Genomic DNA, 23,167 nt, shown 5'->3' on the forward strand with positions numbered 1-23,167 from the left:
AGTGAAGAGCTGATGGATTTACTCTGTTTCAGTAACACCTGTGATGTACATGCAAAGCACAGCCAATGGAAAAGCAGAGTATCCTCCTTCTCAGCTGCAGCAGGAAATAAAACTACTTTTACATTAAAAGTTATTTAAGCCTGGATCAGCTGACCCAGTGACAGCTGGGAGAGGCTCACATCTCATATTTGTTGATTGGTTAAATCAGTTTAGCAATTAGTGAGAATTATTTTTTAACACAATACAAATCACTGCAAACTGCAAAGGTTTTTTTCCAATGATTCAGTGACCAGAGGAAAGTGTTCCAAAGTTTAGGAGCTACAGTTTGAAAATGTGATCACGTCTGGATTTAAATGAAGAGCACAGACCTGATCAGCTCAGAGAGAAAGTGACACTCCCCTGTTCATTAACAGCGTCCTAACAAATGTGATGTGCATCAGATCTGCTGTGTTTGGATGAGACTGTAAGAAAACAAAAACAGGGTGTATGTGAGGGACCGAGCAGCCAAAGCAAAGAGGACACAGGCAAAAAAGTGTCTTCAAAAAGGGTTTTCTTTATTTAACCCTCAAAAAGTCCAAAATTAACAAAATTCAAAAACATACTTGGCAGGCCCATAAAAGAGGTCGACTAAATATAACTCCACGAAAAGTAATTTCCAGAAACTTAAACAAAACAAAGTGAGACACAACTTAACTCACAAACTGACCTAATTACAAACACACATGAGGGTCGCTTCTATAATGATTTGGCCAAACCATTTACACAATAGGGGGGAAACAAAAACACACTAATATTAACTAAGCACAGAATAACCTAACTAAACCTAAAACACCCTGCTCCTGGGAAGCCCAGGGTTGGTCCTGCTGAGCAGGCAGCAGTCCTCAGCCACGCCTTTTGCCCAGACAGGAAACAGCCACCGCCCAAACCAGGTAACTCAAAGAAAGAGAATCATAATTAATATAACAAAACATTTTAGAAAAACCACACAATGTTACTATGTGCGCCTCATAATACCAGTGTTGGGTTTAACCAAATGATTAATGAATTATATTAATGAAGAAACCTGCAAAGCAAACTAATAAAGTGAAAAATGGACACTGTGTGGCTGATGCCATCACAGTGCAGCATGAACACATTTGAATGGAAAATATCCTGATTTGAATCCCACAGATGTAATATCATCCACAGCTACTTTCAGTACCATCGATGTTCATTTAGACTCTTTTTCTCCAATCCATCTTTCTGACTTCAATAATTACTTCCTCCAAACCATCGACGTGCTCTGCTTGGGCTGCTGCCCCCGCGACCCGGCCCCGGACAGGCGGAAGAAAATGTATAGATGGATGGAACTGTAATAGATTACTTCAAGCTTTGATTGTAATCAAGTCATGAAGTTTTAATAATTTTGACTGTAGAAATCAGAAATTTGTATGATGAAGATACCCTTTGTGTATTATACAAACTGCCATTTTTTTGTGATATGAAAAGAATTTTGTGTATTTTTACAATTATTTGCCCCCAACAAAGTTGATACAGAAGAATTAGAGAAGAATACAGTGCACAGAGACAATTATAATCTAGAAGCTGTTTGATTTTGTTCATGACTGAGCTGCTTTTGGACGTGTCTGATTTTATCATCAAGTATCGATCAAGAATTTATCACCATTGCTTTTGTTTTACTAAGATTTAGTGATAATTTATTACTATCATCCAATGTAACTGTCTTAATTCATTAATTATATTATTAATATAAGTTCCTCATAAGTATCCCCAGAAAAATATATTAGTATCATCATCAAATAATATAAAGTTTGATCATTTAGACCTTAAACATGTCATTAATACATATATATATTAAATAACCTGGGGCCTTCTCCTGGCTTCACAAACTGTTGTCTTCTAGATAAATAACTTGTGATCCAGCTCAGTGCTCAGTTCCCCTCATCACAGAAAACTGCAGTTTATTTAATAGTATTGAGTGATTAACTGTATGAAATGCTTTCTTAAAATCAATCAATAGTCAGGCTGCAGATTGTTTTAGGTCCAGTGCATTTGTTGTTGTTTCCATTGTTTCAAGTTTGGCCAGTGAAGTTGATCTCGTTCCTCTGAATCCATACTGACTTTGGTTAATTAAATCATATTTATTATTATTTTTATTTATTTCCGGTCTATTGCTAAAAGGTTTGTCCAACATTTTTGGAAACTGGGAGAGTGGCCTGTAGTGGCCTACAGTTTGTGAAAAGGTGTTTGGGTTGGATAACAGGGTTCTAAGTTATTACTACTCAATTACCAAAGTAATAACCAATTAATAGCCAAGTAATATCATGGTAGCAACACTGGTTACCGCCGAGTAATATTACACTGAAATTTATATACCTGTACCTGGGGCTTTTACAGGAAAAACAATATTAATGAATCTTTGAGCAAAATTGTTACAGATGTCTATTTATTCATAATGCACTATAATAATTTGTGTATAAAGTAAAATAAAGAATTCATTGTTTTCCTTCTCTCTGCCCAGAATAACATATTGGAATATTTAATGTTTGTCTCTCTTCAACAGCATCCAGTCTTCCTTCTCTCAGCCCAACCGGTCGCAGCAGACGGCTCAAAACACGCTGTTATGATGCTTCGGTTTATACAAGTATCGCTGTACCTGTGCGCGCGCACACACACACACACACACACACACGTACAGTGTGTGCCTGTGTGTGTGTACCTGTGCCTTCCTTAGCTGCTACCTCTAAGCATACTGTGCATTGTCAGGTTTGCTGCTCAGTAACATTTGATATCTTTTGTTTACCTGCTGTCGTCTGTTTTTGCTCGTTTTCCTTCCAGACGACTTTTTAATGTCTTTTTCTTGAACTTCTCATCTTTTCCTCTCCTTTCCCCCAGTCATGTCTGCTCTGTTTGTAATAACTTGAAAGTTAAAAAATAAATGCATAAAATAAAAATAAATCTTAATAATTTATTTATTGATCTTAATTAATAATAATAAAGATCAATCAAGTGGACCAATAATATCCACTAAATAAATCCACTGGGCAATAATTCTGCCTGTGGCGAAGGCAAAGAAGAAGAACTTTTCATTTGTGTTAAACACGGATAAAGCGGATGAAGATGGATGGATATTTTTCCTTCTGTATGATGAGGTCAGCGCACAATGTTTTGTCCTCTTGGCTCAGGTGTCGTGTGTTTAAACATCATGGATGTTTAAACACACGACACCTGGAATAACAGAAGCAATAATACTTTAAGTTGACTTTACTACCAACTTCAAAATTATAAAGAAATAATTTAACGAATGAAGGAGTGATGTGGCTGAAGATAAACGGCATCACGTGGAAACTGCACAGAATCAGCTGATAAATCGCAGCTTTGATTGGTCCTTATGGGCTAAAATGGTGCATCAATGATTTGTTGTTGTTGAGTCTGAACTTTAACTCGTGTCATCAAAGTTATCCTTGATTTTGCAGTATGAATCGTTTCTGCAGGAACAAAGAGGTGAGAGGAGCAGAGGCAGTAGTCATGTTCATTTACTGTCATTGCAAACACACTTTGACACAAACAGGGAAACAAACAAAACGCCAAACTGAAGATCAGCTGCGTTCTTTCCTCCACCCGAGTCAGAAAGACAGGAAGCTGCTGCACAACCGTTCGTTTCTAACCCGGCTCACTGCTGCGCGTGTGGTTGGCACACTGAGATACAAACAGCTACAGAATTAAAAAAATAAAGGACAATAAAAGCTGAAATCTAACCGGCTTTAAATCACAATCAGACGTCTGTCGAGCAGAGAAAGCTTTCAGGGCTCCAACGACCTGCTTCAGACTTCAGTGTTCTCACTTTGATCCACAGACCTAGTGTTCATGTTTTTAGTTCAAATGAAACCACATCACAATTTAGCTTTTTAGTCTGAACCCAAACAGCACAAACTCAGCAGGTCGATGAGTCACTGAAGGTTTTCTCTGCTTCCTCCAGACTGACAAGCCGATCGCTGCTCAGCTGTTACAAACAAAAACAGCAGGACAGAAGACCCGATCGCAAAAGTCATGTTCAGAGGCGGCTCGTCCCCGTGCGCCTCTTCCAGCATCACTCTGGTTTATAGACCGCTCCTCAGGAAGTCCCGCTCTCCGTCGCGTTGACTCCGAACACGACTTCCTCCAGCAGCGCTGAGAGGTCCGGAGGTACCCGAGGAGACGGACTGAGGGGAGATCGGACGCTCAATCCCGGATCATCGGTGGATTCCTGGAAGCTTTGATCATAAATCAGAAGCATGCAGACACACAAAGCTAAAAGATTCCTACATAAAAAAGGGACTACGTTAAAAGTAAAGCCGAGCGTTTTCATGGTTAGCTAATTGCCAGCATACATAATGGTACTGTGGCACGACGGGAGGGGAGGAGTCAGCGTGGGAGAGGGGTAGCGCGTCACATCGGCCTTAAACCAGGAGACGACACTCGACATCGATCAGGTGCCGCTTAGCTCATCTGGGAGAAGACCAACATGAAGCGTTACCCTGATCCTCAACCGCTCAGCTCGACTGCAGGGCGGTTAGAGCAGCGGCGTCAACATCTGGAAACATCTGCAGATGGACGTGCAGACAGATGTGACAGTTTGAGGAGTTACTGCACATGTGGACACGCCTACGATCTACCTGCAGCCAAGCCTTCTCACATCATCACCATCAGGAGCTAAAGGTCGTTTTGTACAAGTTTATGGACTCCCTCCTCCTCCTCCTCCTCCTCCTCCTCCTCTTCCTCCTCCTCCTCCTCCTCCTCCTCCTCCTCGGCTGGTTCGCAGCAGCTGTTCCTGCGTGTGGCTGCAGTCGGCGTCTCCCTCCGAGGATCCCGGGGGCGTCACACCGCCGTGCAGCATCTGTTCTGGAAGAGCTGCTCGACCACCGTGGAGTCCGCCAGCGTGGAGACGTCGCCCAGCTCCCGTTCGTCGCAGGCGATCTTACGGAGCAGCCGCCTCATGATCTTCCCTGCAGACGGAGAGAGAGAGCTCGGCTTCAGCAGAGCGACTACCGCCGCGTCAGCCGCCGCGTCAGCCGCCGCGTCAGCCGCCGCGTCAGCCGCCGCGTCAGCCGCCGCGTCAGCCGCCGCGTCAGCCGCAGGTGAAAACGACACGTCTGAGCGTCGAGGAGGAACCCTCACACGTCTAACGTGACACAGAGCAGCTAGCTTCCTTACCAGATCTGGTTTTGGGCAGTCCGGGCGCGTTCTGGATGTAGTCGGGCGTGGCGATGGCGCCGATCTTCTCCCTCACTGTGAACACAAAGTATAACTCGCGTCAGATGATGAAGCTCACAGACCAACGAGCCTGACAGGAACGAAGCTTCTTGCAGTCCCTTCACCCACCTTGCTTTTTTAGCTCCGCCTCCAGCTCGCTGTTGTACATCACGCCATCTTTGAGCGTTACGAAGCAGTAGAGGCTCTCTCCTTTGACCGGATGAGGTCTGCCCACCACGGCGGCCTCGGCGACGGCCTCGTGCTCCACCAGAGACGACTCCACCTCAGCTGTGCTCAACAGGTGACCTGGAGGGCAGACGGGTCACCGTTACACCCTCGGGTGTCAGACGCGAGCGAAGACGAGCGCATAAAACACGCAGGAACGCGCCGAGACGTAAAACAGCTCAGAACAGACGAGAAGGTGCAAAATAAAATCGATTAAACCAAGTTTTTAAAAATGATCCTTTAATAAAAGAAACTTAAAATCAAATAAGAATTTGTTTTGTTTACAGATCAAAATCCCCGCGGCAACACACGGAGAGAAACAGCGCCCTCTGCTGCTCAGACAGATGTTTAACAGCTGGGTCGCGTCTTACCTGAGACGTTCAACATGTCGTCTATCCTTCCTGTGACCCAGAAGTACCCGTCCTTGTCTCTACGGCAACCTGCGAGAAAATGAAGGGGCGGGATTAAAACGTTTAGTGCAGCCGAGACGCCGAGTCGTGTTTCAGATCCACAGCAGCTGTGAAAGCCACACAGACCTGTGGCCACGCCCCTTTAGAAACACCTGGTTAAAGGATTCTGAGCTAATAATAAATATTACAGGTTAAACTTTCAAACGGTCGCTGCAGAGGCTTCAGTCCGACGCAAACACGAGCGAACACGTGAAAAGTTTGTTTCTTTGGCGCTTGCAGAGTCGAACACGACGCGCTGCTCACCGTCTCCTGTGACGTAGTATCCTGGAAACTTCTTGAAGTAGGTGCTTTCAAACCTCTCGTGGTTTCCGTAAACGGTGCGCATCACGCCGGGCCACGGCTGCTTGAACACCTGTGTGAGAGGGCGGAGACAAACGGCAGGTGTGACGCGCTCGCAGGAAGGACGGAGACAAATAAAGGCTCATGTACTCAAGGCTGACCAGGTATCCTTCGCTGGGCCCCTCCAGCTCCTCCCCAGACTCGTTCAGGATGGCCGGCACCACGCCGAAGAACGGGAGCGTCTGTGGGGACACGCGGGGGAGGGGCGAACGACAGCAACAAAATGAAAAAGAAAAAATATTTTTAAAAAGACAATAAATGGTGAGAAAACCTGACTCGTTTCTGTGTTTAATGTCTTTTTACTTCTCATTTAACTTCCTTCACTCGTGGACCATTTATCAGCACCTTTCCTCACTTCCTTTCATGAATTTATCTTTAAATGTTGTTGTGGTTTTCAGATTTACACGTTTCCTTTGTCTTGTTTGTGGTGACAGAAGCATAAACGATGCGTTTGGTCTCACCTGGACCCAAACGCATCGTCAGCACTGTGTTAGATGTAAAGTTTGAACCTTTTAAACCCAAAGTCTGCCAGAGCTCATCTTCATCTCCATAGTAACATGAACTGTGGAATAAACTACAAAAAAATAGAAAATCATTTGTGATTCTGTTTTTTTGTTTTCAGAGGTTTATCCCTCAAAACTGTAAATGCAAAAAGATTGCAAATATCCAAGCACGGGAAAGTTTTGAGCATCTTCATAGTTTCATTTTTGAGATGCACTAATTTTTATAAACTTCAGGAAAAACAAAATAAATATTATTGTGCACAATTTTCAAAAAAAACAGCATAAACCTGTTTTCTTTCGAGCCTCTCGGGAACTCGGGAGTCAAACATGACGTTCAAACACAGCAGGAAACCTCTGAAAGGCCCTGCAGGGGAAAAACTACGTTTCCCCCAAAAATGGCGTCACTTCTGGATCAGATCAGCAACGCTCGTCTGGATTATGATGATTTTGTTGTTGTCAGTGCTTTTACAAGATTTTTGCAAGAAGCCGTTTGTGGAGGGAAACTGAGCGGAGACTAGATGAGCAAGTACGACTCGTCCAGTTTCATATGCAAAGAAAATGATTGCGCTAGCAACGTGGTTGTAACTCTACTGGAGTCTAAAAACAGTTGTGCACAGTTAAGCGCTTAAAAGGGTTAAAAGCCTCGATCACTGTTAACCTTTTAACGTTTCTCCAAACACACATTTGAACCTAAACGTGTTTTCACATCATGTTCTTACAGCAGATCCAGGCTTCATGGGCGTGGCCGCGGGCAGAGGAGTCAGAACATGTCCTCCCTGAAAACAGAAAACCGCTTTAATCTCAGGCAGCCGGCCAGCAGGGGGCAGCACAGCCTCAGTCAAAGCTCAGCAGAGAAGCAGCAGGTGCACAAAGAAGCAGAAATGGAGACGATTCTAGATGAAGACGTTTGGAAGCGGCGTTGCTGAAACTGCAGCAAACCGTCACTCACCGTTTCCGTCTGCCAGAAGGTGTCGACTATCGGGCACCTCTTCTCCCCGACCACGTTGTAGTACCACTGCCAGGCCTCGGGGTTGATGGGCTCGCCGACCGTCCCCAGAACCTTCAGAGAGCTTCTCTTGTACCTGCAGACAAAGGCACAGGTGAGTTACCCCGCAGGCTCCTGGTGGAGGGAGGAGGGGCCTCGGCTCACCTCTGCACCGGCTCGTTTCCAGACTTCATCAGCAGCCTGATGGCGGTGGGAGCCGTGTAGAACTTGGTGACGTTATATTTGTCCACGATCTCCCACATACGGCTCACGTCGGGGTAGGTGGGCAGGCCCTCGAACTGACGCACACAAACACTCATGTACAATCATCAGACAGCTTTGGGTTAAACCGTCGCACACATCAGTGTTACGTCACACCTCAGCCCACACCTGTAAACAGGAAGTCTGAGCGCGCTCGCACACTCACCAGGACGCTGGTGGCCCCGTTGGCCAGCGGGCCGTAAGTGATGTAAGAGTGGCCGGTGATCCACCCGATGTCCGCCGTGCACCAGTACACGTCGTCGGGCTGGTGGTCGAACACCAGTTTGAAGGTGGTGGCGGTGTAGAGCATGTAGCCGCTGACGGTGTGGAGAACTCCCTGCAGGCGAGACGAGAGGAGCGAGGAGGGGTGAGGAGGGGCGAGGAGGAGGAGTAGGGAGGAGGAGGAGCGAGGAGGAGCGTTCATATGCAGAAATAGAGGCGTGTGGCAAACAAGGATTTGTTGCCCACTTTTTGATCTTGTTAATTAATTTAACTTTCGTTTAATTTGAAGTTGTAAGAAGTTATTCGGTTGATTTCTGATCATAATTTTCCACAAAATAAACACTTTAGTTTTAAACGATGAAGTCAGGAGTTCTAGAACAAACCTGTTTCCACCTGTGACAGTTTATGGTTCTAACATTCGTGTCTCTCTCTCCGGCTCACAGACACCCTGAGCGAGTTACTGAAGCTCCGCCTGCTGCGGTGTGAAGGTGATGATGAAGGTGATGATGAAGGTGGGCTTTCCTCAGACACACACACGCCTCATTAAGTGAGACGCAGGTGACCTACAGGTGTTTCCTCACCTTCGGCTTGCCGGTGGAGCCGCTGGTGTAGAGGATGAAGAGCGGGTCTTCAGAGTCGCACCACTCGGGTTCACACTCGTCTGAGACGCCACGCAGCAGAGCGTGCCAACACAGGTCCACCTCGGGGTTCCACGGCACCTGAACACGCACACGCACACGCACACACACACACACACACACACACCAGTGAAACTGCCAAAGTCGTGCCTGAAACCCGGTCGATCGGCCTGTAAACATTCAGACGAGCGGCTGTAAAATCTAAGACACCAAACAGTTAGTCTGACACCTTCAAACTACTGAAGACAGCGAAGAAGAAGCAGCTGTGAATCTGAGAGAACAGAGCCACAGAGAGTTAGAGTGGCCACGCCCACTGGTTTCCTGCGTGTCCATCAGACCCCGGGCGACGCCAGCGTTTTTAAAAACCACACAAAGGAACCTGAAGCCAAGATATTAAAAATACGTCCAACGATGAATTCAATGCCAGCGACACGTTTCAGACTAAACAGCTGGGAGATTATCTGATAACTAACGAGGATAAAACGCTCCTCCCACGCAGGAGCAAAGGCTGCAGCTCTCTGGGGCGGGGTCGCGTCCACCCGGGCACACGCAGCGGGTTAAACTACAGAGTTTCCATCTGGGAATGCCGAAGGAGAAAGCTGAACGCTGAGCGGGTTTTACAAACGTACCAATGTTTGATTCTCAAAGTTACATTTACAAAATAAATAAAATAAATTTTATTGTCTACGTTTCGTAAACTCACTGACAGCACACCTGACGGAGCAACACCACCTTCAGGTGACGTCTCCTGTTCCAAACACTGAGCTGTGTGAAAGCTCCAGATGTGACTGCAAAAACATCTGGACTATGTTCTATGTAAATGCTTTAAAGCTGTTAGAGCAGCGGACGTGAAGGACGTGAAGGACGCGTCGGCAACAATCGCTCCCGTTACTCCCAGTGCGTCCCTGCGTGGTCGCTCCGGTCCATCTCGTTTGCCTTTTAGAGCCAAAAACAACCCGTCGACGAGCCGCTTTCACGCAGGAAATCGACCCGGGTCTGATGTCACGGAGCTGCGGCTCCCACGATGCCGTTGTCGCGGTCGGACAGGGAGATACAGAGCTGACGGGTGAACGTCGAGTGGGCGGGCCTTGGGTGGGTTCCAGCTAAAATAAATCTGCTCAGGTTTACATGCAGAGGAAAGAGGAGCGATTACCACCCTTGGACCTGAATCTTACCTGGCTGTCGCACAGGTGAGCGCTGGTGGACGGGTAAGTAGCGTGAAAACACAAGGCCCCGCCCACATCTTTGTTAGCGAGGAAGAATCAGAGCTGTGTTTGTATCCAGAACTGGACCTGGTGCACCTCAAGGCTCTAGTTTGGGTCCTGCCGTGGTTGCAGTCCACATGTTGCCCCTGGGCTGTTCTCACGCTACGACCTTTCACGGTGCTGCAGAAACAGACTCACTGCAGCTGCTCGTCTGCTGACTGGCACTAACCTGAAGCAGCCTGTGACCCAGTGTTGGCCTCTCACTGGCTCCCTGTTCCTCACAGGAGCCAAATCTGACTTTTTGTTTTTAAATCACAAACCGGACGAGCCCCTTCTCACCTGTCTGAGCTCCTGTTGGTTTATGCTCCAGGAAGAACGTGAGGTCCAGGTCAGAACTAACCTTAACTACTCCTGGACTAAAGTGTGGTGGTGACAGACTCTGCAATAGTCTTCCTCTTAATATGTGACCTGCACAAACACTAACGTTTCAAATCATCACTAAAGACATTTTTATGGTCTGGCTTTTCACACATGTTGAACATTTTGGTTTTAACAGCCTTAGTTGTTGTTTTTATTTACTTGTTTTATTTATTTGTTTTCCTATATTTTACTGCATCATTGTTGTTTTTATTGATTTTACACTGTTAAGCACTTTGTGCAGCAGGAACTGTTGGTAATGTGCTATTACCATGTTACAAATGAACCCGTCACCGTTTCAACGTCACGTGTGTCAAAGTGAGAAACATCTGCACCAGATGTGTGATGACATCAGAGCAGCGATGCGGTTTATAACCCAGCCCACCTGATTACCCTGGGAAACAACGAGGGGCGGAGTCCTCCTGACATCTACCTGTGGTTCATGTATGTGTCGGTGACACCACCCATAGCTAACCACCGTCAGGCGCTGCTGAGTCATCAGTCGAGCGGTGCAAACAGCTCGATTGATGACCGTCTGTCACTTTATCGTAGCGAGCGCCTCGTTCAGCGAGCGCCTCGTTCAGCGAGCGCCTCGTTCAGCGAGCGCCTCGTTCAGCGAGCGCCTCGTTCAGCGAGCGCCTCGTTCAGCGAGCGCCTCGTTCAGCGTGCGCCTCGTTCAGCGAGCGCCTCGTTCAGCGTGCGCCTCGTTCAGCGAGCGCCTCGTTCAGCGTGCACTCTCACTGAGGGATGGCCAAGTCACCGATTATAGTCTTCATCCGTGTCTCCGGATTTTATTTTCCGGACAAACGGAGCTCTGATTCTTCCCGACTCGCAGCGTTTAGAGGAGAGAAGCGTTACAGCAGGTTTAGTAGACACGGAGGCGTCTCAGGGCGTGGACAACGTCCACAGGCGAGCGCTCGCCTCCGTCAGGACTCACAGGTGCACACCACGAGGAGTGTTTGCACAACAAAGAGAAAGTGTTAGTGTTAATCCACACTCAGAATTCACTTTTTATTCCAGCGAGCTTCAACAGTTCAGACAAAGACCCGACAGAAACCATCTTTGACGGGTTTCTCTAAACGCCACGCTGAATGATGTCATCATTTAATTTAAAATATTTAAACTCATTTCAGATCTAAAGAAAATCTGTTTTTATTGGTTTAATCTGAACTGTCAAACATCAGAGGAACAAACTGCTGCTGCAGGTAAAACAATAAATCAGCAACGAGAGCTTTTAGATCTTCTCAGAGCTTTTGAACGGACGACTGAAAGCTTCCAAACGCTCAGTAAGACTTGAAGCTTTCGCTCTTCTCACATTTATTGTTTTCGCTCCGCAGCAGATTCTGCAAATTCTTCTCAGAGTGAAACTCCCTCTGAAACAAAGAGTCGAAGCAAAGAGGTTATCGAGGGTCAGCTGTGAAAATACCTTTGGTACGGGACGCGTTTTCTTTACTCTGCCCGCCTGTTTTTCCTGCTGGGTGGGGGGAAGATGGAGGAAGAGGAGGAAGAGGAAGGAGAAGTAATGAGGGAGAAGGATTATTGAAAAGGAAGAACACAAAGATAAAAATCAGGATCCCCAAAATCAAATCGTGACAGTGACGAAGTTTGAAATGTCAGATTTAACAGAAAGAAAAGTCAGCATCCTGCAGTTCCTCTAGTGTCCAGCAGAGGCAGTGAGTCACGCCCACTCACTTCCTGGTTTGGTTTCCCCATCATAAAATTTTCACAGCCAATTTATAATCGGAATTTCCACAAAACTCAAACTCTGAACGACTACAACGGAGGTCCAATCAGACGGCTCAGTGGCCTCCATCTGCAACAGGAAGCACCGCCTCCATCAGGTCAGAAGTCACAGGCAGACCTGATGGTGGCGCTCGCAGTGACTCAGGTTAGGAAGACAAAACCTTCAGGTGTGTGGTTTACCTGCAGATCGGGGCACGGCCGTTTGGCGGGAGGCGACTGAGAGCCCAGAATCCCCTCCGGTTCTTTGGACAGGTGCTTCAGCATGATGCAGCGCCCGACCAGGAACCCTCTGCACAGACAGACACACATCCGTACGAGTCACTGTGACCTCACAAAGGTACGCAGCACCAGCTAAACTCAAGGCAGGGGTGAGTAGACCCCACACTCTGCACATAGAGCTCCCATCCATCAGCGTGTGCAGGCTCGATTATTCTCATGCAAACAATAAAAAGCACATTCATGCTGGAACAGCGAGCACACCGAGCAGCAAGGTCTCACAGCACCAATCAGAGCACGAGGACCGACTGCACACCGCGATGGTGGAAGACAGACTACAGGTGATGACATGCAGATACATAACCAGCCCAACACGGCTCGCTCTGCTGCAAGGAGCTGATAAGGAAAGCGCAGGTATCAGCGGCGTGCTGCACGGCTCCGCTTTAATACAGAACGAGAGGGCAGCAACGTTAAGACTCCTCCCACCTGACTGTCTCAGATTTGCCTAAATGAGAACCTTTATTATGTGTGACATCATCAGAGTCGACAGCTCAATAACGACGAGCTTCCTGCAGCTGCTACAATAAAGTTTAACACTCAGCAGGAAGTCGAGTCTGAAGGGTCTGTGACACACTGCGCCACGCCGCTCTGCTGGGACCAACAGCAGCCACGGTTGGAGGGGGTGGAGTCGCTCTGATAGGCTAAACACCTGAGTGTGTGAGCGTGTGTACATGTTTACATATCTTTGTGGGGACCAACGGCCCGTCCCCACGAGCTTGAGACTCAAAATGTGGTTTTAGTGTCAGGGTTACAGTGAGGTCATGGTTAGGTTCATGTCAATGACACGTCCTCACTGAGATATGACAACGTGTGTGTGTGTGTGTGTCTGTGTCTGTGTGTGTGTGTGTGTGTGTGTGTCTTACTTGTCTCTGCATTTCTGCAGCGCTTCATCAGCTAAGAGCTTCAGGTTGATCAGCTTATCTCCTCGATAGAAACCATCTACAGAAAAAGAAACATGATTTATCCTGCAGTCAGACACGCGCGCACACACAGACACACACACACACACACACACACGCACGCACAGACACAGAGACACACACGCACGCACGCACGCAGACACACACACGCACACACAGAGAGACACACACAGACACACACACGCACGCACGCAGACACACACACGCACGCACGCACACAGACACATGCAGACACACACACGCACGCACGCACACAGACACATGCAGACACACACACGCACGCACGCACAGAGAGACACACACAGACACACACACACACGCACGCAGACACACACACGCACACACAGAGAGACACACACAGACACACACACACACGCACGCAGACACACACACGCACGCACGCACACAGACACATGCAGACACACACACGCACGCACGCACACAGACACGCACAGACACACACGCACGCACGCACACAGACACACACAGACACACACGCACGCACGCACACAGACACACACAGACACACACGCACGCACGCGCACAGACACACGCGCACACAGACACACACGCACGCACACAGACACACACAGACACACACACACAGACGCACACACAGACGCACACAGACGCACACACACACAGACACGCACACAGACACAGAGACGCACACAGACGCACACAGACGCACACAGACGCACACACAGACGCACACAGACGCACACAGACGCACACAGACGCACACACAGACGCACACACAGACGCACACACAGACGCACACACAGACGCACACAGACGCACACAGACGCACTCCATTAGCTGGATTACAGCGTTGCTGGTTGCATCATCAGGGCTCCTTCAGCTCAGTGTCTGTAATAAATCTGTAATAAATCTGCTTTAGTGCAGCAAAGAGCTGAAATCAGCGTCCTCCATTAATCAGTCGAACCTCCGCGTTGGTCCATCAGCTGATCAGATACGCTCTGCGTGGTTTCTGTACGCTGCTGCGTCACTCGAGCACACGGACGCCGACAGCCGAAGCTGTGACATCAGTTTCGGCTGATGTCACAGCTACAGCCACCTGAGCTCAGGTGGCAGAGCAGGTCAGCCACTAATCAGAAGGTCGGTGTTTCGATCCCAGGCTGCCTGGGATCGGGGCTGGGATCGAACCTTGGGCAAGATACTAACCCCATGTTTGCCTACTGGTGGTGGTCAGAGGGCCCGGTGGCGCCAGTGTCCGGCAGCCTCGCCTCTGTCAGTGCGCCCCAGGGCAGCTGTGGCTACAATGTAGCTGCATCACCAGTGTGTGGATGACTGAATGTAGTGTGAAGCGCTTTGGGGTCCTTAGGGACTAGAAAAGCACTATACAAATGCAGGCCATTTACCATTTTACCATCAGACTGGTGGAGCTCAGCTTTCACTGCAGCTCCATCAGCGAGTCACTCCCCGTGTGCTTCACCTTGCGTCTGATCATCTTCACTACAGCCAATCACTCTCCCTTCCAGCAGAACTGATGGGAAATGCTTTGCTTTACGCAGCAGCAGGTTAACTTTAGCTTTACTGTAAAATCCTCAGCGCCCAGTCTAAGGACGGATCCTACCTCGCCATAACGTGCACACGGATTAACAAAGCATCAACTCTGCAGCTACGCCTGCACCGGTTTACCGAACCTCCACCTGTGCTGGTCAAAGCTAACGGCAGCCACAGAGGCAGCGGGCCTCATGATCTGCTTACAGCATGTGTGTGTGGCCAATAACGCAGCAGATTAACTGGATTATATCACCACTCTCTAATCCAGCTAATAACACTGATTATTGGCCCCAACTCAGCACCTCGGCCAGCGCCTCTCTTCACCGCCACGTCCAGCTTGGTGGTGAAACGCGTGTGCACGCTGCATAAAAGGTGGAAGCGTGAACTCAAAGGTGCACGTTTGGTATGAGATCATCAGGACGAATAAACGAGCAACATAAACGCTCCACCCGGACGCGGCGAGCGTCCCGGCGCCACCTCTGGGTGAAGATAGATCAATAAAGATGGAATGATTGGCGTGAGCAGCTTTTCCAGCTCTGCGACGTTTCGTTGGTCTGGATCTCGCTCCCCAGTTAATTCGGCCATTTCACCTTTTTTACAACCCACAAGTAGCTTATTGTCCAACCAAAGGAGGTCAGAGGTCAAGGTCAGACTCAACACTGCTACCTGCAGGTTTATGGATATCTGTAACGAGCGTGTTGCAGGTGCGTTGTGCAGGTGAGGCTGACCTGCAGTGATGAGCAGGCAGCACTGAGAGTCCACGATCCTCTCACACAGAGACTCTGCAGAGAAACCTGCGAACTGAGAGCAGCAGAGCAGCGTTAGCCTCCATCTTTAACTCAAACCACCGCCTTCACCGGCGTCTGCAGCTCACCACGATGGAGTGGACCGCTCCGATGCGTACGCACGCCAACATGGCGACCACCAGTTCGACCACCATGGGCATGTATATGGACACGCGGTCGCCCTTCTTCACGCCTGGAGACAAAAAAGAGAAGCGAGCAGGATTTATGACTCAGAGCTGAGAGGGGGCGGTGCCAGCGAGCAGGTGACTCACCCTGAGCTTTCAGGACGTTGGCGAACTGACAGACTCTCTGCAGCAGCTCCCTGTAGGTCACCGTCAGCTCGTCGCCGGGGTCGTTGCCCTCCCTGAAATCAGCATTCATGAATTAAAAACAAACAACAAGATGTAACGTTTCCTCACATCTCGATGCTTTCGTCCTCCGAGAGCCAATGAGCTTCAGATCAGGAAACGCATCACTAACACGCGACACCTGTCACGCGAGCTGATGTCACACGAGCTGGGCCTGTCACATCGATTTCTGTGTTTGTGACCAAAATCTTTGTTTCTGTGTTTGTGTTGCACTGTTTTACGCTCAGAGACCAGTGACACACAACTCCCACACAAACACAGGGTGTGATTGTTAGCATCAGAGCTGCTGAGCAGCCTCTGCGATGCGTTCCTGAGCCCACAAAGCTGAGAGGAAGTTACAGTGAGCGTCGGCGGGAGACTCCATGATGCACAGGAGTCGTTCAGGATCAAACCCTGAGCAGTCTCTCCTCTAGCTAATGTTAGCCAATGCTAGCTCGGCTAACCTGGCTGCTGGTTTCACATCATTTTAAATCAGCCAAAGTTAAAAACGTCACTGGATTCACGCCAAAGAGCAGCCGAGGCAACAGTCAGGCTGATGACGGTCGCTGCTGTTACTATGTGACAGGAATCTGCACTTTGTGTCTGTTTGATTAAAGAGGTTAAAGTAACTGAGGGACATCAACGACTTCATCAGGCAGGAAAACACTGATGTTTGTGGTTCACGCTCTCTCAGAACAGCAGGTCACGTCCATCCAGCAGCACACTCGTGTCAGCCTCCATGTAACGACCAACCACAGCAGAATTAACCGGTTTCCTCATATTTATAGATCCTGAAGGAGCCACACTGTGTTTTGGTGAAACTAATGATTGAATGACCTTTCACCCCAGACTGGACAAACAGGTTTTGGTGTTCCTTTAAGAAAAACAGCTCAAACCAACCAGAGCGAGAACTTCGAGTCTTGGCACAGACGCCTTTCAGGTTGAGCAATCTTCACATTGTTGAAGTTGCCTCATGAAAACTTTCTGCGTTTTCACAACACGGCGTCATTCTGGCCGTTTCAGGAACTTGCAACAGCGACACTCGAGGTCACATCCTCCCTCCCTCTCCTGCAGGCGCGTGCAGTTTGCAGGGATGAGATGAAGCCTTTACAGCAGACAGAGGCGGACAAGCTGCGACAGCTCTGCCTCTGCAGATTATTGAAGGCCGGGCAGCTTGCAGCTCGCCTCGCAGCTCGCAGCGTTGCAGGCTGCAGACAGAATAATGTGGCTCAGATCCCACGTGGACAAACTCGACTACAAACCAGCACCGAAAAACTGCAACTACAACCTCACACGCCTGCACACAGGCGCCCCCCTCACCCTCCTTTTAGATACACCTGTGGTATCAATTTAAACCCGACGTCGCCTCTTTTACAAACCTGTCCACGCTGCCTGGACGCCGGTGAATCATTGCTCAGCTAGTTCAGTTCACTAACCCAGAGCGTCACTCACTTTCATTAGACTGTGAAATAAAGCTGTTTGCTGTTCGGAGATGAAATTTGGCACAAACCAGGATTGAGGTTTATTTTTAAAAATTCAAACATCTAAAAATAAGTTAAATAGATTTCAGATCAAAGGCTGATTTTACAGAGAGGTGTGAAAATCTGTCAGTTTTACTTTCAGTGTTGAACTTAAACTTGCTAAAGAAAGAAAACGTTTCTTTCACAACAGGAAACTAAACACGTTTCAGCTTCTTTCTAGAGCTTCGTGTTTGCCACAAGAATGACATCACGCTCGGCGGTGAAAAGTTGACACGTTTCAGGTGTAAACGTGCTTCTTCTGGCGCTCGCTCGTTTGTCGTCCAGTACGGACTGGCATCAGCTGCACAACCAGAACCTCAGCAGCAACTGGGATTCCAATCTGCCTCTGTCTGCAGCAGCGAGTGCGTGTGATGGTGGGAGGGCCGCTCACATCTGAACGGTCTGTGACTCGCCTGCTGCTCTCAGCTGATTGGGGCTCACAGAATGCAGCTGTGCTGAGGTCCTGACCTCTGCAGACACTTCCAGGCTGATATCCGAGCTGCCGGGTTCGCGTGCCCGCCGTCGGGCTCACGTCCCTCTGGCGTGACTGATTGTGTGGAGGTGCTGGGCCATTTATAGCACCAGCACATTAACACTTTCTGCACACGTGTCTGTTTGTGCATTTTTACGCTGACAGGAGTCTCAGCAGCAGTTACAGCTCTGACATCATGTTTATATTTGAGCCACATCGTTTAATTCGATCGTTGAACGGGACCGCGCACGTTCTCGAGCAGCAGCAGCTGATGTTAACTTCAGTGTTTAACAAGCTAACGCACGCACTATGCAAGCAAACACTCCAACAAAAGGTCATGGCGTTTCTTAGCGCAGTCATCACACCAGCCTGTGTTAGAGGAGCGCACACGCACGCACACACACACACACACGCACACACACAAACACACATAAATACACAACAGTGTTGGATTTATTTTCAACACTTGGCTCAAACGTCACTGAGACTCCAGGAGCTGTGAGGAGGTTTTTTACTGTCTCACCCACTCGGGGTCCTCCCCCCACTCAGAGGGACCTGCTCAGGTGAGGTCTCACGCTCTGAGGAAAGGTCATTACAGGAAAAGGCCAAAAACCCTTAAAATCTGCGGAGCTTCGACTCCATAACCAGCGCTGAAACGACCCTGATAAAAACATTTATATATTAGCTCCGCCTTGTTAAAGCAAGCTTCCTTCTAGTTGGCTGCCCCTCACAAACAGGTGGGTGGAGCCTCTGACATCAGGGACTTCAAACCCTCTCTCACCCCAACCAATCACAGCAGATGGCCCCGCCCCTCCCTGAGTCTGACCCGGAGGTTTCTTCCTGTTAAAAGGGAGTTTTTTCCTTCCCACTGTCGCCAAAGTGCTCATAGGGGTCACATGACTGTTGGGTTTTCTCTGCATCACCTTGAGGCGACTGTTGTTGTATAAATAAAACTAAATTGAATGAAACTCTGAAGTCGAGCCTGGAGTTTTAAAAACATGACATGTTAGACTCGCTTCTCTCTGATTTGTTATGAATGTCTGAGCGTTTCCAGTTTAAATCCTCTAAAACAAACTGCGGTCAGTGATTTATGTGACAGGTTTAATGCTTCCTGCAGGGATCTCTCTGCTGCAGGCCCACAGGTAATTCAGCTCTGACAGGAGCAGAGACGTCCAGTCTTAAAGGTGATCAGCTGCACTCGTGTGGAAACATTTTATTACTTCGAGCATTAATCAATAACCAGATTAATCTGTTGGATGACGCTCAGCAGACTTTGGACTGAACCTTCTGGATGTTTTCCAGAGATTGGTGGATAAAAGCCCTCCAGGCTGCTGCTTTCAGAAGCTCTCACAGCTCTGCTCACAGCTCCTCTGTGACATCACTCGTTTCAGATTCATGGTTGATAAACCAAACCACACGATCTGTTTGAGAGACGGAGACAAAGGAGAGGACGGCGGTGTACCATGTGCCCGTGCTCAGTCCTGTTAGTGTTGCATCCGCCCCAAGAACGAATGGCTGGCTTGACAGTCAAAGTTCAAAGGTCATGAGAACAAGATGACGCAGGAGGACGTGCAGCTTCTCAGAGGCCAAAAGCATTTTTAATATTTTATATATTTGAGCCTGTTGTATTTCCTTTTTTAAATATGAGCTTTTATTACATTATTTCTATGTAAGTGTTATTTTATTCGTCGAGTTCCTGTATCATCATTTTTAACTCATTGCTCTTATTAAGCCATTCCAGGTGTGTTTAATGTTTTGGCGTCTGTAGCACAAACATCTGGGATAAAGTCGCTCCTCATTGGTCGAAGCGCCTGTGAGCTCACTGTAGCAACCAAACAGCAGCTTTGCTTTGTGCCAGTGGAGGTAAGACTGATGGAGAAACTCTGTTGTTTGGCTTTATTCACACCTGAGATTCACGATGTCGCCCCCGCCCATGAACCAGCCCCCGCCCATGAACCAGCCCCCGCCCATGAACCAGCCCCCGCCTGCACGTGTCTGCCGGGGTCAGGGACTGGCGTCGTGCCTCTGTCCTCGGGGCGGACGAGCAGACTCAGCTGAAACGGCGAGTGTGAGTTCAGAGGGAGAGTCCTGCTGGACCGACAGCCGTCATGAGATGAAACTGTTTTTGTTCTCCAGCTGTTTACCCCGACTCACCAGTTTACAGGAACCAGTGATAAGAACACAGCTGACAGTGCTCCTTTTATTTTAGTTATTTATGGGGGGGGGGGGGGGGGGGGGGGTGTTTCTTGATCAGAGTAGACACACACCTCCATAACCATGCTCTCATAGATCTGCTGAAATCACAGACACACACACACTGACCAGAAGAAGGCGACTTTATCGGCGAGCTTCTTCTCGTGGACGTTGCGGTCGAGCAGGTTGTAGCAGATGTTGGTGGACGCTCCCTCCATGCACTTGATGTAGATTTCTCCTTTGGTCACATCAAAGTTGTAGTCGAGGAACTGACCCGTGTGCTTGGTCTTCCAGAAGAAGTCCTTAGCAACGTCGCCCCAGAACTCTGCGGGACAGGAAGTGAGAGCGATCAGAGGGAGACGCATCAGTTTGCACATGAACTGTACGACTATTACAACAACAACAAACAGTAAATAAACATGGGGTTGCGTTTCCTTCAGTTACACACCCCGACGCATCTTCCATCACCACAAGCATCACTCAGTCTGTGACATCATCGTTAGCGTGGAAATACTAATGTACCCTTACACTGTGTTATTACTGCAGTAACATCCTGGTACAGTTTATTATTCTCTTGTTGTATCACATAATTGCGTGGTTACATTATAACTGCAGTGTTACAGTATTTTACATCCCGTTGTTCTTCCTGAGGACAGTTTACGTTCCAAGTAGAGTTTATGCTCGTTACAAACACAGTTCATATTAAATATGTCTGCCCTCCTGACGCACTGCTCTGATGTGTTTACAGTTTGTTTTTAACACACACACACAGGAAAAGGTGTCGCTTACAGCAGAGCCTATAAACACAGCCAGCTTTAATCACTGTTAATAATCAACCAGCTCAGGTGAAACTGTTTAACAGCTGCTGCTGCAGCCAGACGCCGCTTTGCAACGTTTTCCTCTAAAAACTGTCACCTGTGACGTGCATGAAGCTGATATCATGCTTTACACACCTCCCTCCAGGAAACCACCTCAGCAGGTAAAACTGCTTCCTTACTGCCACCAAACTAAAATAATCTCAAAGTTCATGTCTATGGGTTACACTAAACTACACTTATTACAAACAGAACTTTCAAGTCATAAAGAGAAGTTTCATGTTACTTTTGCCCAAGCGGTCATTTAGCTTATGAAACAGAACAAAGATGACATGAGTCCACAAATATTCAGTCTGATGAAAAAAGAAAAAGGTCCTGAAAACTGGAGTATTTCATCCAGAGACCTGGTGACATGTGGATTTTTAAAATCATTTCCAGCTCATTGGTTTTATTCTTGGACTCAGCTGAGCAGCTTTGCATGATTTTATGTGACACTCTGCTACATGTTTAATTTTATAGATACTGAACCTTTTCAGCTTCTTCGGCCTATTGGTGTCAAAGTTGTTTCCCATTACAATAAATGGATAAATGCTTGGATCATTCATTGTCACCCTCACTAAACTTTGACGGCTTTAACAGCAGCCTGCGTAGCCACGATGCCAACACGCTGTTGTGTTTCCAGAGGTGACCACATGTGGATGAGAGGGTGGAGTCAAAGGTATCACCAAATGCTGCATCCTTGGACCGTATTAGTGCATCAACCTGGAGCACCGCCTTCTCAGATGGTCTGTTAGTGCAGTGACCTCACAGCAGACATTACTGGTCACATGATGTCATTACAAAGCTCCAAAAGGCTCCAACAGCACAAACACAGAGGTCCAGTTCTGGGACTCTATGGGTACCGACTCAGTGCTGGCGCCTCCGCTGGTCACTAGGGGAACTGCAGCTTTCACACCCAAAATCTTGTGTTTCTTTTTGTATTTAACTCATTTCATCTTTTTAAAACTTGGATTTGTGGTTTTCAGCTAACTGGTAAGACTAAATCGGTCTCCATGGTCTCTGGCTATGATGTCACTGCACCTGCCTGATCGCTTGAATCCAAACCAAAGAGCGGAAAATGTCACAGATCAAAGGAGAGCACAGAGGGCACGCGCAGGGAGCTGTGCATCTGTACATGAAGACAGGTCTACACTCCATCCCCGTGCGCGTGCACTCCGGGACTATCTGCACCTGCCCATTCACACTTTATAAGTTTAGCTGACTGTACGATGACTTTTCTGCACTTCTGCTTGACCCCTGACCCATCACCTGTGTCACCTGGGGTCGCAGGTGTCGTCTTTGCTACCTGAGCTGCCGTTTTGAGGACACTCACCGTCCGGGTTATCCACGGACTTCATGTAGAGCTCTCTGTACTTGCCGAAACTCGGGACGTGAGCCTCCTTCATTTCCTCGGAGCCGTGGAACACGTTCTCCCGCGGGGGCTTGTCAGGGATCATGTCTAAAACTCGAGCCGTGAGCTCAGCTTCCAGAAGAAACAACGGGTCTAGCGGGCAGGTGTCCTTCAGCTGCAATTAATGAATGGTGGCTACGAGGCTAGCAGGGTGCCAGCTAACAGCTAGCAGCAAAGTTCATTTAGACTTCCTTGTTCTGCGGGAGCTTTTTTTGTTGAGCTTCCGCTCAGACTTTGTGTGCAGAAGCCGAGCTTGAACCGTAAACTCGCAGGTGCGTCTGTAAACCGGATCCCAGGTGAGTGTGGGTGCAGCTCCCGTGGACTCTGTCCGCTCCTCTCGAGGAAAGTCCTGCAGATCGGACACGGAGCAGCTAACAGGCTAACGCGCTGAGCTAACAGCCTTCAGGAGAAAGAGAATTCACACGCGTGCGCAGAAGATTCCTCCCGCTTCAGCGTGTAAAGTGTGTTCTGGATAAATGTGGGCAGCAGGTGGTCCTCTGGCCGAGCAGAGCCTGTGTGGACTCTCCGGAGGAGCCGCTGAGAGGGTTTCGTCTCTGCGCTGACAGGTCGCAGCTCCTTCTTTTTCTTCTTCTGCTCCAGGAAAGCGTGTGGCGCTGCGCGC

General features: G+C 48.3%; 1 protein-coding gene across 3 annotated transcripts; it reads right to left on the minus strand.

Moving 5' to 3' along the window:
• Nucleotides 1–454: 454 nt before the first annotated feature.
• Nucleotides 455–23,136, minus strand: acss2 (acyl-CoA synthetase short chain family member 2). Of its 3 annotated transcripts, none has more exons than XM_087834018.1 (19): nucleotides 22,468–23,136; nucleotides 20,410–20,605; nucleotides 16,021–16,112; nucleotides 15,838–15,941; nucleotides 15,692–15,764; nucleotides 13,380–13,455; nucleotides 12,421–12,529; nucleotides 11,924–11,968; nucleotides 8,819–8,956; nucleotides 8,182–8,352; nucleotides 7,920–8,053; nucleotides 7,719–7,851; nucleotides 7,489–7,545; nucleotides 6,368–6,448; nucleotides 6,171–6,279; nucleotides 5,829–5,897; nucleotides 5,362–5,538; nucleotides 5,194–5,268; nucleotides 455–4,985 (listed from the first exon to the last, which is right to left on the minus strand). In XM_087834018.1, the coding sequence occupies exons 1-19, from the start codon at nucleotides 22,589–22,591 to the stop codon at nucleotides 4,858–4,860; spliced, it is 2,091 nt and encodes a 696-aa protein (XP_087690144.1). In that variant the 5' UTR covers nucleotides 22,592–23,136; the 3' UTR covers nucleotides 455–4,857. The 3 variants fall into 3 exon arrangements, with proteins under 3 accessions (XP_087690144.1, XP_087690143.1, XP_087690145.1); XM_087834017.1 differs by having other exon boundaries at nucleotides 11,924–11,971; XM_087834019.1 differs by lacking the exon at nucleotides 11,924–11,968.
• Between the last annotated feature and the right edge of the window lie 31 nt (nucleotides 23,137–23,167).

This window comes from Neolamprologus brichardi, chromosome 20 (assembly GCF_056152115.1).
Source record: "Neolamprologus brichardi isolate AB-2024 chromosome 20, ASM5615211v1, whole genome shotgun sequence".
In the NCBI taxonomy this organism is placed as follows: Eukaryota; Metazoa; Chordata; class Actinopteri; order Cichliformes; family Cichlidae; genus Neolamprologus; species Neolamprologus brichardi.

Coding starts and splice junctions, on each gene's coding strand:
- acss2 (XM_087834017.1), bottom strand. CDS start 22,591: ATGATCCCTGACAAGCCCCCGCGGGAGAACGTGTTCCACGGCTCCGAG. Junction 13,456..15,691: donor CTGCCTGCTCATCACTGCAG/GTCAGCCTCACC, acceptor CTTTTTCTGTAG/ATGGTTTCTATCGAGGAGAT. Junction 5,269..5,361: donor GGCGGAGCTAAAAAAGCAAG/GTGGGTGAAGGG, acceptor TTGTGTTCACAG/TGAGGGAGAAGATCGGCGCC.